Below are 12,555 nucleotides of genomic sequence, written 5' to 3'. Positions count from 1 at the left end.
GGAGGGGCTGCACCGTGCCGTCACCCCCTGCTTCGGACATCGCAGGGCCAGCCCACAGGCGCCGCAGCCCGACGCGGGACGGAGAGGGCTCGCTGTCGCCCTGTGCCTGGGTATAAGAGCAGAGGGTTTTCAAAGTTCATTATGGGCAAAGTAAGATGGAGAATGAAATTAAAGCTTTGCTGTGGGACCGGACATTTGAGAATGTAAGGGAAAACAATCTCCTAAGCGCTGTTATAAGCTACTATGGGTGTTTTCTGCCAAGATTTACTTACCCTTCAGGAGTTTCTGTTTAAAAGCTTGTATTTTAGAAAAAGAAACATTTGTTAATCCCTTAATAAGTAATTAGTTAATAACTCATATGAAGTGGTAGTTACATTTATAAAAATTAAAGTTGAATATTGCAAGTTCCAGTTCCCGCAGAGCCCAAACGGGCGTTATTTCAGCCCACAGAAGGGTTATTCAGCTGACGGTCGCGTCCACTCCGGTTGCAGCCTATGCATTAGCCAGAGCGCTTAGAAACTGCTTTATTATAGCTTTAACGTGCTGCCGTAACAAACCTTCCACCCGTTCCTGCATCGGTAGTGGCAGCTGTTTGTGGCACGCTGTATCATCCGTAAGTTTATTTTTTTTCTTCCAAGAAAACAATATGATTTGCACATTGGAATGTTAAATATTGTATTTCTTCAGTGTCAGGTTTATCCCCATCAGATTTGAGGCGGCACGTACATTTATATTTACAACATGACAAACAAATAGGCTGGGACCTGAAAAAAAAAGGTTATTTATTTACTAGTAACAGTAAGGTTGGAAAACTGAAAAAATGCAAACTGGACTGTGCGTCCTGGAATAAAAAATTAATAGCATGAGCAAACATGGTTAAATCAATCCTAAAAGTACATTTTTACAGGAGAAGAAAGGTTTTGAAAAGGGCAGATGTGAGGGCAGGGGTGGCTGGTGCCAGCGAGGCCGGGGAGGGGAGAGGACATGGGGCAAGGGACCGGCAGGCGTTTGCTGCGTTGCTGCCTCCGCCGCGTCTCTGCGAGAGGAGAGGAGTTTCACCCCCTCTGACCAGAGACTGCGGGTTTGGAGACCACCTTTTTTCCAAATGCTAAAAAAGAAAAGATTTTCTCGCTAACAATTTGTGAAGCAGAGAACAGACGATCCTTCGAGTCGATCCGTTAGAACCGAAATTGTCCTAGCACCAAATGTATAATTGCAGCTTTATATAAACCTATGACATATCAGCTGTAAAAGATACAAGTATTAGGTGCATAATTGAGTGCAGGTGATATTAAAGTATTGCCCCTAAGCCACAAGCCAGGTTCGGTTTGCTTTGGGGCTTTTTTGGTTTGTTTTGGTAAATGCAAAGTAAACCTTGGCAAAGCGGAGCGCAGCTTGAACACAACTGAAGTCTGCCCCTAAAGTGGTCGGAAAAGTCTGCGTTTGGAGTTTACCTGTGTGCTTTAACCGATTAATGGACAGTATTAAAAGATCATTTTCAAGTTAAGCAAACATTTCTGGCATATTGTATAACACTTGCTTTAAAATTAAGTTAGTTATTCTGAACTTTCTGCCAACTGATTATTTGCTCGATTTTCTGATGACGGTAATACATGTCATACCATCACATAATTTGGTAAAGACAATAAGATTACAAAGACCAAGAAGGGTCTGAGTCAGACTTTGACAGATTAAAGCTCTCCAAGTCCCCTGAAAACCCTTCTCTGACATATTAATTTGACCTACAGCCTCAAAATGTTCCTGATGATATCATCTCAATTGGGCTTTATTTTTGTTTTATTTTTCATTGTAGGAAATTAAAAAGGGTTGGTTGATCCCCGGCCAAGTTCTTGAAATGTGTTGCAACGCTAAGGAAACAAAAGATTACTTGAAATACTTTTTAATAATATGTCATGTCAGCAGAGATAAAGGTTCGCACTTCGTGCCCTCAGCTGGCTTCCATCAGCGCTGGGGAGCGCAGCGTCGGTCCCGGCCGGGCTCCGGGAGGGACCCGCCGTTCGCCTTGCTTTTAAATCGTGAGCTTATGCTGTTGTAATTATGAACGTGTTTACGAAATTTGTTTCATTTCTCTCTGTAAGAAGAAATAAAGGCCTGCAGAGGTGGGGCCGATCCTGCCCGGGGGCGAGGGCAGAGCAGGATACCCCCGAAGCCTCCTCCCCGGCCCTGTTTTCTCTCCGTTCCTTGCCCCGCAGGAACGGCCGGGGGTGGCTGTGGGTGACGAGCCAGACGAGCCCCCGACGCGTGCCGGACACCCATCCCGCAGAGGTGCCTTGGACGGGGGGAAACCACGGCAGCAGGGCTCGGGGCTTTGCGGGGCCGCCGCCGATGGGCATCAGCGGATGGGAGCAGTAACACTGGGACAAAACCACCCTATAGTGCGGATCACGACGCGGCGTAGCAGGTCCCCGGATTCTGAGACGCTTTGTGAAGGAAGATTCACCCACAATAAAAGTCAAATCAAAAGGTAATTGGCATCAGCCTCTCCAAAGGCCGCGCTAGGAGCTGCCTGCGCTCCCCCCCGGGTCGGGGCTGGCTCCTCTCCCCTGGAGCCCCAGGTACACACAGCTCCACAAAAGCCTGGGACTGCAAATTCAAGGAACATCCTGCCGTACACTTGTTTCACGGCTCACGTGCATCTGTCCCAGCTGCCGGTATAAACGGCGGTGTTAGTTTTCCACCGGGAGTTAAACGGGAGCTCAGCCGGAGCTTTCAGAGCCCCCTTTGCAGGCAGGGGTGCTGATTTTCCGCTCCCGCATCGGGCTGCAGGCGTGGTCCGAGCTGGAGCCGGCACCGGGACCGTGCACTCGGGGAAAAGTTGGCAGCCAGAAAAGCGGGCAGCTTTCATCCCCAGGCTGGCTGTCGAGCTCTGGCGCTCAGCACCTGTATCTGCACCCATCCAGTTCCTCCAAGGCCTTTTCCTTAGACAGACTCCTGTCCCAGGCAGATACGCCAGGCATTTGGTGTATAAACGTGTGTTAAAAAGTATGAATGAGTACACATGTGTATAAACGAGTATCAACATGCAAACCCCACCATAAACTGAGTCACGAGCATCCTTGGAACAGGGATTTGAGGGTAACGACGGGAGGCTGGGGCATTTAAAACGTGCAGGAGTTTAAAACGCCAGGAGCTCTGCCAGCTAGCGGCTGTCCGACCTTTGGGTTTGCTTGTCTCCACAAAGACAACGCAGTTTTCCCTCTGTTTCAGCCCAAGGCTTGGAAGGAATGCGTGCGCCAGGGCGCAGACCCTAACAAATACGGTGAGAAATCCTGGAAAGTGAAACGTTTTAGTAAACCCGTGTTCCCCGAAACTCCAGGAGCGCTTGGAAGCGGGGCACGGAGCGCTGCGCCCCATCCCCTGCCCACCCTGAAGCCACAGCTCCCGCACCCCCCCTGCTTTCTCAGCTGGCCTGTGAATTTTATCCCTTTCCACATTTTTTTCCTGTTAAGGCTCATCTATCCCGGCTGACCTCCCCGGCGCAGGGAGCGGCAGCGGGGCGAGGGGTGCGCTGGGGATGGTTGGGGCTGCGGACACCCACCCCGCTCAGTGTGAATACCATCGCTTCCCCCCAGAAAAACCCCACCGAGCCCCGAATCCCCTTCGGTGCCGGCTCCGGGGAGGGTGCCCGGCTGGGAAATAAATCAGCGCGGTGCCTTCAAGCCTTCGCAGGGCGGGGAGGCCCGAAAACGGCCGCGCAACCCCAGCGCAGCCCCTTCCCTGCGTACCTGCGGGTCCCGGCCGGGCTCCCCGGCCCCGGCCCGCAGCCCCCCGGCCCCAGCCCCGGCCCGGCCGCCCAGGGGCTCCCAGCAGCCGCCCGAGTGGAAAACTGGGATTTCTGTCCCTAATTCAGGGCAGCTGCCGCTGCGGGGCCGCGCTTTGAAGCGGAGCCGTGGAAACACCCCCGGGACGACGCCGGAGCGGGAGGGCGGGGGCGGTTTGCTGCCTTTAAAAGAAAACAACAACAAAACAACCCACCCAAAAACCACCCCAACAAACAAACAAACCAACCAACCAGGCAACCAACAAACCCAACCGAAGCCGGGGGACAAGCCGGGGTGCCCGGGGGTGACACGGGGGTGACCGGCCCGGCGGGGCAGCCCCGGGCCCCGCCGCCCCCGGCCCAGCACCGCCGCGGCTCTCCCGTTCCTTTATTCCCTTCGATTTTTTTCCTTTTTCCTCTTTCTTTTTCCTATTTTTTTTTTCCTTTTTGCGCTGGTTCTGGTTAAACGTTATTTGCACTTTTGTTGGAAAAGTGGCCCCTAGTGTGCAATTATGTCAAATTTCTTTGAGTTTTACAATTTAATGGAGAACAGTAACTCTTTTATTGATCCTAGACGGGGCTGGCTCCTCTTCCCCCGCTCTTCCCCGCCACCGCCCGCTCTCCCCTCCCTCCCCCTCTCCCCCCCCGTTACTCCCATGAAATGTCACTCAATGTTTCTTATGCTCCCACCAGTTTCCAAAACAAACAGTGGAGGCTGCAGCCGTCTATTGACTCAGTTGGATGCAAGAGGATCTCGCCGTGCCCGCTGCCCCCCGACGGGAGCCGGGCGGCGGCCGGCCGAGGCTCGCCGGGTACCGGCCGGGATGGAGCCGCCGCCGCCCGCCTGAGGCCCGCTGCCGCCCGGGGGGACCCCCGGCCCGGGGGGGATGGCGCTCAGCTCCCGGGCTCACGCCTTCTCGGTGGAAGCCCTGGTGGGACGCTCGGCCAAGAGGAAGGTGCCGGACGGTGGCGACGAGGAGAGCGGGGCCGGCTGCAGGCAGAGCCGCAGAGCCCCGGAGGCGGGTCGGTACCGGCGGGGACCCCCGGGGCGAGGGCCCGACCCCCCCCGGCCCCGGCAGCCTCCCGAGCCGCCCCCTCCGCTTTCTCTTCCCCGCAGAAAAGCGGCCCCAGGCCGGTGCCGAGAGCCGGGAGGCCGGGGTGCAGGTGGAGCTGCAGGGCTCCGAGCTCTGGAGGAGGTTCCATGAGATCGGCACCGAGATGATCATCACCAAGGCCGGCAGGTACCGGCTGCCCGGCCGCCCGCTCCCGTCCCTCCTCCGCCCCCTCCCTCTTTCTTTTCTTTGTCTCTTTTTCGTTGTGGTTTTTCCTTTTTTTTTTTTTTTTTTTTTTTTTTGGCTGGGTTGGGGTATTTTTCTTTGCGTTTTTTTTTGCTATTTTTGTTGAGTTTGAGAAAAAACCCATTTCCCCCCCCCCCGCCCGCTTAGTTTTTTCCCGACCCGCTTTCGCCGTTTGAACCGGCAGCTCTCGCTCAGGCCCTTCCCCTCTGCCCGCAGGAGGATGTTCCCCTCGGTCCGGGTGAAGGTGAAGGGGCTGGAGCCGCTGCAGCAGTACTACATCGCCATCGACGTCGTCCCGGTGGACTCCAAAAGATACAGGTACGGCGGGGGGGGGGGCACCCCCGGAGCGTTTGCGGCCCGCGGGCCGCTCAGCCCCACCCGCATTTACCGCGCCGATGGGACACGGGGGTGCGTGGGGGGGGCTGCCGGGCTGGCAGGCACCTATAGAGGCTATAGGTGCGGGCGGGCAGGCGGGGAAGGGCTCCCGGCGCCTGACGGCGGCCCGGCCCGGCCAGGTACGTCTACCACAGCTCGCAGTGGATGGTGGCGGGGAACACGGACCACTCCTGCATCACCCCGCGGCTCTACATCCACCCCGACTCCCCCTGCTCGGGGGAGACCTGGATGAGGCAAATCATCAGTTTCGACCGGGTGAAGCTCACCAACAACGAGATGGACGACAAGGGGCACGTAGGTGTGGGGCAGCCCCGCCGGGGGGCAGCGCCGCCCCCGGGGGCCGCGGCGGCGGGCCGGTCCCTTCGGCCCGGGGCTGGGGGCTGGGTCCCACCCGTGTCTTGCATCGGGTTTTCCTCGTGCCCCTCTGGCCCTGGGGGGCTCAGCCTGCCTCTCCCCCCGCACAGATCATCCTGCAGTCCATGCACAAGTACAAGCCCCGCGTCCACGTTATCGCCCAGGATTCTCGCTTCGACCTAGCGCAGATCCAGTCGCTGCCGGCCGAGGGGGTGCAGACCTTCTCCTTCCAGGAGACCGAGTTCACCACCGTGACGGCCTACCAAAACCAGCAGGTACCGGGGACCGGCCGGGGGGGCCTGGAGAGCCCCGACGGTACCGGGGGCCGGGGGCCTGGAGAGCCCCGACGGTACCGGGGGCCGGTCCGGCGCCCCAACGGCCTCTCTCGCTCCCACCCCCCCCCCCCCCCTCCCCCCCCCCCCCCCCAGATCACGAAGCTGAAGATCGACAGGAATCCCTTCGCCAAAGGTTTTCGGGATCCCGGGAGGAACAGGTAAGGGCCGGGGCCGCCCCGCCGCCGCCCCGCCGCGCCCGCCGCCCCCGCCGCCGCGCTCAGCCGGGTCTCGCCCCGCAGGGGGGTCCTGGACGGGCTCCTGGAGACCTACCCGTGGCGGCCCCCCCTCGCCCTGGACTTCAAGGCTTTCGGCGCAGACAGCCAGGGTAAGTCAGTCCCCTTCGCTGCCTTCCCCCGCCCGCCGCCGCCTCTCCCCGCGGCCTCGGGGCTGCGCCGCGGCCGCACCCCCGGGGGGCTCCGCGGGGGTCTTAACCCCTTAAGGTAAGGAGGTGGGTCCAGAAAGCGAACCGCCGGCCAAAGTAACGTTTTGGGAAGGCAATTCCAGGTGTTTTCGGCAAAAAAACTCCTGTTAAAGTCGATGTGAGGAGCAGAGCTCGCCCCGGGAGGGGCCGGCTGCCGAGCTGCCGGCGGGGTCAGGGGCACGGAAAAAACTTCTCCGGGCATGCAGGGGGCTGATCAGAGGCGGGCTGTTGTGGTTTCGGTCCTGTTACCCTAATTGTTTCCAACCCGTTTGAGAATATTAGCTAGAAACGTGATAATAACGATCAGGCTTCTGCAGCCTGCCTCTTCTGGGCGAACGAATGCCTTATGAAACAGAGAAAAAAATTATCTCTTATTTAGGATGCAGCAGTCCCGCCGTCCGTTAACTCCTCAGAAATGCAGGGAAGAGGGAAAAGTTTTTCAGGGAAAACGGGCGGACATCGGGCTCTTACAGCCCTTTTCCAGAAAAACAGCTTTTGGAACCGGTGTTTGCAAACTGATTCTTCATAGCGCCGAAGGAAAAAGCTAACCGAGCATTTGCACGCTGGAGCGCTCCAGTTTGGGGCTAAAGTCGCCGGTTTAACTCTCGTTTCTGTTAGGAACCCTTCAGAGTATTGGGGCACGCCAAATCATTCCTCTCTCTGCAGGGAAACACTGCAAAAACCAGCAAAAATTCCTGCTGTACAGGCGTAGAAATGCGGAGACGTAACAAAATCAGACTCTGAAGAAATTAAGAGGTTTACCGGGTTGTAAAGAGAACTGCTTTTTTTGTTTGTTTGTTTTAATTTAGAAAAGACCTTGTGCAAAAAGCCCCTTTTGAACCCGTTTTGCAGGCTGCGATGTGGCACCGAGGAGGAGCTGGATGGGCTGTGGTGGGGAATGAGACCAGCAATTGCAGTGATTCTTGTACGGATGCTAAAATCTTGGGGCTTCCTGGGATTCTTTTACTAGTCTTAATGTAATTGGTATTTGTCTTCAGGGTTCATGTCCCAGACTGATGTAAATATAACAAAATCTCCATTTCCACTAATAGTAATAACTGTACTGCTGTAGAAAAGCTGAGAAATAGAAATAGTGAAGCCCTAAAACCAGAAGCTAAATTAAAAGAAAGCATGAAAAATAGGTTGAAGAAAGAATTGGCCATAAACTTGGGATTTTTAAGCCTAACAGAAACGGCAGAAAGAATCTGCTCTTTGAGCTGCCCTGTCCTCCCCGCTGTGCTCCCTGTTCCCAAACCCGTGTGCTATTATTCCTTGGGATCCCGCGAAGGAAATACTAACGCTCGTTTGCTCTGCCACAGCCGGCTGCATCGGCCTTCGTCCGCTGCCTCGCACCCCCAAATATCGGCTCAATCGCACCCCTTTGCATGACCAACAGTCCCCGAGTCCGGGGCGGGCGTCAGGACCGGGCCCTCGGGAGAGGACCGCATCCTGCCCTCGTCCGCTCCTGCCGATGGCGGTGCTGAAGCAGGCGCTGACATCAGCGGGGAAGGGCGAGACCTCCGAGCCGTAAAACATCCCCGGATTATCGCCAACGGGTGCCGCCTGCGCGTTACCCAACCTGCAGATACTCTCTTTGCTGGGAGCTTGCAAAATTAATTTGCACCACGTCCAAAATCTGTGTGGTTTTTTTAAGGTTTGTTACAGTAGCTTGGTTATCCAGGTGATGCTGGGTTGCTGATTGCACTCGAGTCTGACCAGATCACATCCAGACAGTAAATCACTTGGAATTAAACGTAAACAGAGAAAAACACAGAGCAAAAATGGATTCACGTTCCCTCCCTTCCTTTTCCAGTGACTTTGGTAAGAATGAAAATAAGAGGGGGGGAGAACCTCCAGAAGAACGTGGTAACGAACGTGCAGCGGAGACGTACGGCTCTTAAATGGCGTGAGATGAAACCGGCATGTGTTCGGCAGCGGGCCGGCCGCTCCGCAGCCCCGTTCCCACGCCTCTCCGCTTTTGCTCTCCGTGCTGCTGCGGAGGAGCGGCGAGCCGGTGCTGACCGGCGATGCTATACACGTGTGAAGCAAGCCCGTGTTGCTTTTCTACCAAATTATGAAAGCGTTCATTGATTCATTTCAGAAAGTAGAATGTTAAAATGACACGTGCATTTAAAGTTTCTGGAGACACCTATAGCATTCAAGTATATGTTTCAAATTGCATGGGAAGCCAAGTAAAATTAGGCAATTCCTGTGAGCAGGAAGGTACAAAAAAATTCCCCGCCAGGCTGAATACTTTTTTTTGTTCTTATGCACAAGGAGAAAAAGCTGCCCGTAATTGCACAAAAAATAGGGAACCTAAAATAGCAAGGGTGTATGTATAACAGGAGAAGGTGTCGGTCATACAGCGAGGCAGGGACCCGGCAGGTATGTGTGGAGCTGAGCTTCATAGGCGTCCCGGTCAAACGAATGGGACTGCCGAATATTGTGCTTTGACAACAACAAATAATTTATGGACAGATCTTCCCATTTTCCAGGAGCCGATTTTTGGAGCAGGTTTGTGCTTGGACGGACACCGGCAACAGGGAGATGCGGAGCGGGAGCAGGAGTCCTCCAAGGGCTCCTTGGCTGTGAACATCAGCTAGCCCAGCCTGGACCGTTTCTCTTTTCGTTTTCAGGTGGGAGCTCCAGTTCTTCGCCGGTGGCCTCCAGCGGCGGGACGCCCTCTCCTCTCAACCCCCTGCTCTCTCCATCGTGTTCGCCTCCTACGTTTCACTTGTCAGCGAGCAACATCGGCGTGTCGTGCCCCGAGACCTACCTACACAACCTCAACCTGCCCCTCTACTACAAGATTTGTCCTACGAGCTTCCTAAGACAACAGTCTCTCATCCTTCCAAGCCACGAAAAACTGGGAGGCACCAACCCGCATCTCGTACCCCACTTCATGGTGGATATGCCAAAGCTATCTTCCCTCGGCATGACCAGTCTGAAAAATGCTAAAGCTGAAGACTTAAACGGGCAATGTCTACAAGTACCCAATTCTGCCAGTCAAATGCTGTACGGATTACATGCATCTGGAAACATTTTCCCATCAAGTCCCATTGCTCGGGAAGCACTTAATTGTTCTTTACATCCTCCATATGGCTTGTACGGTTATAACTTCTCCGTGCCATCCAGACTGATGAATGCAGCAAGCCATTTCAAAGTGAGTGACAGCGTTCCGGCTTCTTTGAGAGACGGCAGATGCAGTCATTCTAACTGGCACCCGACAATTAACCACTGCCTTTAGTGGAATTATATGATATTTCTAAGCATTGATATGTAAAGCGAGCCTTTCCTTCCTTCATACCCAAGGGCTTGCTAGTTATTGACTATGAAATACTGCATGGTACAGGAGCGGTATGTCGAGGCATTTTTAACCTTTTTTTTTGTGGGCAAACATGTCGTGTTGTTGGGAGGGTGGAGGGCCTGGGAGCCTGGGGGGTCGGAGACGGTCCACAGCAAGGTGATACCTTTTGGTGATATTTATGTCATGGTTGTAGGTTAAGAGCAGACTGTACAGTCGCCTTTTTAATATTTGCACTCGGAAGTGGGAACGTAGCCGTATACATTTCTACAAATATGTTTTCCTGAGGCTCTCTGGCTAGCTTGCCTTTAGTTAGCTCCAAGCCCTAGCGAGCTTCGGCTCACCCTACTTGAGTTTTTCCACTCATTCCAAAGGGACTCTCTGAGACCTTGAGTCAGCCAAGGAGCCGTGTTCGGCCAAGGGCTCGAGCATGTTCTCGAGTTCCCCTGGCTTTCATGGGTCCTAACTAATGCCGTGAAAGTGCCTTGTTGCTCTGGGACCCAGGCGACTCAGTTATCAGGGTGGGGATGTAAATTCAAGTGTCTGCTGCTGAGGTAAAGAAAGCTGGGATAAAAGACGGATGTGTTGCTGCCTTGTGGGAATGAGAGAGAGGACCCTGATGCGGGGGTGCCCCAAGAGCCCTCCTCTCCGTGCTCCTGCTTCTGGAGGTCTCCGAGAGGCGGTGGTGGGAAGGAACGGGGGACGGGGGTCACGCATCTCCCCCACGGCAGCCAGATCCACGCTGGGAGACCTGGGAGATACATCTGAGCGAGCTGTGTGGGGTGAAACACCTCCGGCAGCCCTGCGGGATGCTCCTCCGCCCTGGCACATTCGGCCCCGGGGGGACACAGAAGATCCACCTGGGATCGCATCCGCCAGCCTGTGTCCCAGGGAAGGGGCAGGGATGCTCCTGGCTCCGTCCCGTGGAGAACGCAGAGCCTTTCCGGAGTTACAACTCTACGGGCCCCGACACATCAGATTTTCAATTCCTTCCAAAAGCCCTGTTTGTTTTATTATAACCTGTGGATATTCTTGTTACTCCTGTAAATAATCTCTAGCTCCCAAGGGCACAATATAACTCGCAATAAATTGGGGCACAGATTTTATTCTTTATTTGATCAATGCTCAGTCCCTACCTGAAGCCAATTTTATTACTTGATATATGACAGAGATTTGAAAATAATGCTTGACTGGGACCGGCAGCATTTTGGGATTAAGATAAGAGAATTCTGTATTTACAAACATAACACAGCACTATATAGGGATTAAGCGCAGGTTTAAGAATTAAAATTGGTATCAGAGTTTTGGTTTTATTTTCATCCGTAACAGACAGTAAATTAAGAACAGAACGAGCAATATCAAAAGCTGTTAAAATAACAAAAACTCACACTTTTACTTTCATGAGACTTTGCTAAAAATCAACCAGCATTGGTTTCCTTAATTTATATCTGCTTTGAGTGTTCACAGAGCCCCCAGCGATACCAGTATGAAACAGTGGGCTGCGCTTGCTTTGCGAAACAGTCTGTACAACTGTAAAAATGAACAAACCTGCTTTCTCGTGCTGTTTCTTAGCAGTTTATCTCACTATTTTTATTAAAAAAAAAAAAAAAAGAAACTTTTTTTCATCGGGGAGTCCTTATTTCCAAGCCACCCCTCATCGTTGGTGGTGGCTGCAGGCACTGGAGGGGCTCTGCAAAGCGCTGCAGGTCTCCGCTCCCCGGGCCGAATCCCGTGGGCTGCGTGCCCTGGTACCGGCCCCCACATGTGGTTATACTTTTGGGGAGCTGGAAGGCACGGATTCGTGGGTGGATGCAATGGGTAACTTCCAATTTTCCAAATATTTGCGGTTGCATAAGATATTCCAGAGTTGCTGGCCGTGAGCTGGTGCTCCAACAGATCAGTGTCTGTCTAGTTAAAAACGTGACTGCTAATGAGTAGAATAGATATTTTCAGTACAGACTATTTTACAGCGATAGATATTTAAATTTGGATCAGATAAATTCTACTACAGCTGAGCAAATGCTCTCTTTGTCGGGACCTACCTCGGAGGGTTTGCAACTGGGCACGGGGCTTCCCAGAGCTGCTTTTTTATTCTGTGCCTTTCGGTACGAAACCACAAAGCAGCGTAGGGTGCCACGCTCCAGCAGCCATCGCTCAGCTAGTTCCAGTGGGTTTGGGTTGGGTTTCGATGAGCCTGGCACTGTAGGAGCCCGGTTTTTGCCCCCCTCCCCGATCACAGCCACGGGGAAAACACGGCCGGAGCCTGGCCCCTGCAAGGGACGCGGCGGCGCGGGCACCCGTGGCCCTTGGGTGCTGGCACCGAGCGCCGGGGAGGGCGCAGTGCTCGTCAGCGTGCGTGAGGCGGGCGTGCAAACACCAACCAGCTCCGCATGAGAGGTCGGCACGGCACGAGGGACGCTCTCAGATCGGGGCGATCTGAGGTTATTTTCTGTTTCCTTTGCCTTTATCTCCTGATTTCTCCTTTCAAATATCACTGTAACAAATAAAAAAAGATACTGGTGGTTCTTCACGAAACAAATCAGTATTTTCAGGCAGTCGTAGCTCTCTATCCTGACGCCCCGGGGTCACCTCAGACCCGGCCAAGGCTCCCCGACTGTCCCGGCATGGGAGTATTTTCCATGCCCGCAATGGTAATTCAGCCGAAT

The 12,555-nt window shown here is 54.0% G+C and overlaps 1 protein-coding gene across 1 annotated transcript; it reads left to right on the top strand.

Annotated features, from left to right (window-relative positions):
* Window positions 1–4,514: 4,514 nt before the first annotated feature.
* TBX22 (T-box transcription factor 22) lies at window positions 4,515–11,431 on the top strand. The gene is made up of 8 exons (XM_087748134.1): window positions 4,515–4,804; window positions 4,899–5,022; window positions 5,296–5,397; window positions 5,595–5,769; window positions 5,940–6,104; window positions 6,258–6,322; window positions 6,404–6,489; window positions 9,222–11,431. Exons 1-8 carry the CDS (start codon window positions 4,669–4,671, stop codon window positions 9,830–9,832), a joined length of 1,464 nt encoding a protein of 487 aa, XP_087604260.1. The 5' UTR covers window positions 4,515–4,668; the 3' UTR covers window positions 9,833–11,431.
* The last annotated feature ends 1,124 nt before the right edge of the window (window positions 11,432–12,555 follow it).

Source organism: Nipponia nippon, unplaced genomic scaffold (genome assembly GCF_047370975.1).
Source record: "Nipponia nippon isolate SJK-2023a ecotype South Korea unplaced genomic scaffold, ASM4737097v1 scaffold_12, whole genome shotgun sequence".
In the NCBI taxonomy this organism is placed as follows: domain Eukaryota; kingdom Metazoa; phylum Chordata; class Aves; order Pelecaniformes; family Threskiornithidae; genus Nipponia; species Nipponia nippon.
Note: the sequence above shows the minus strand (reverse complement) of the source record. Positions and strands in the feature narration are given on the sequence as shown.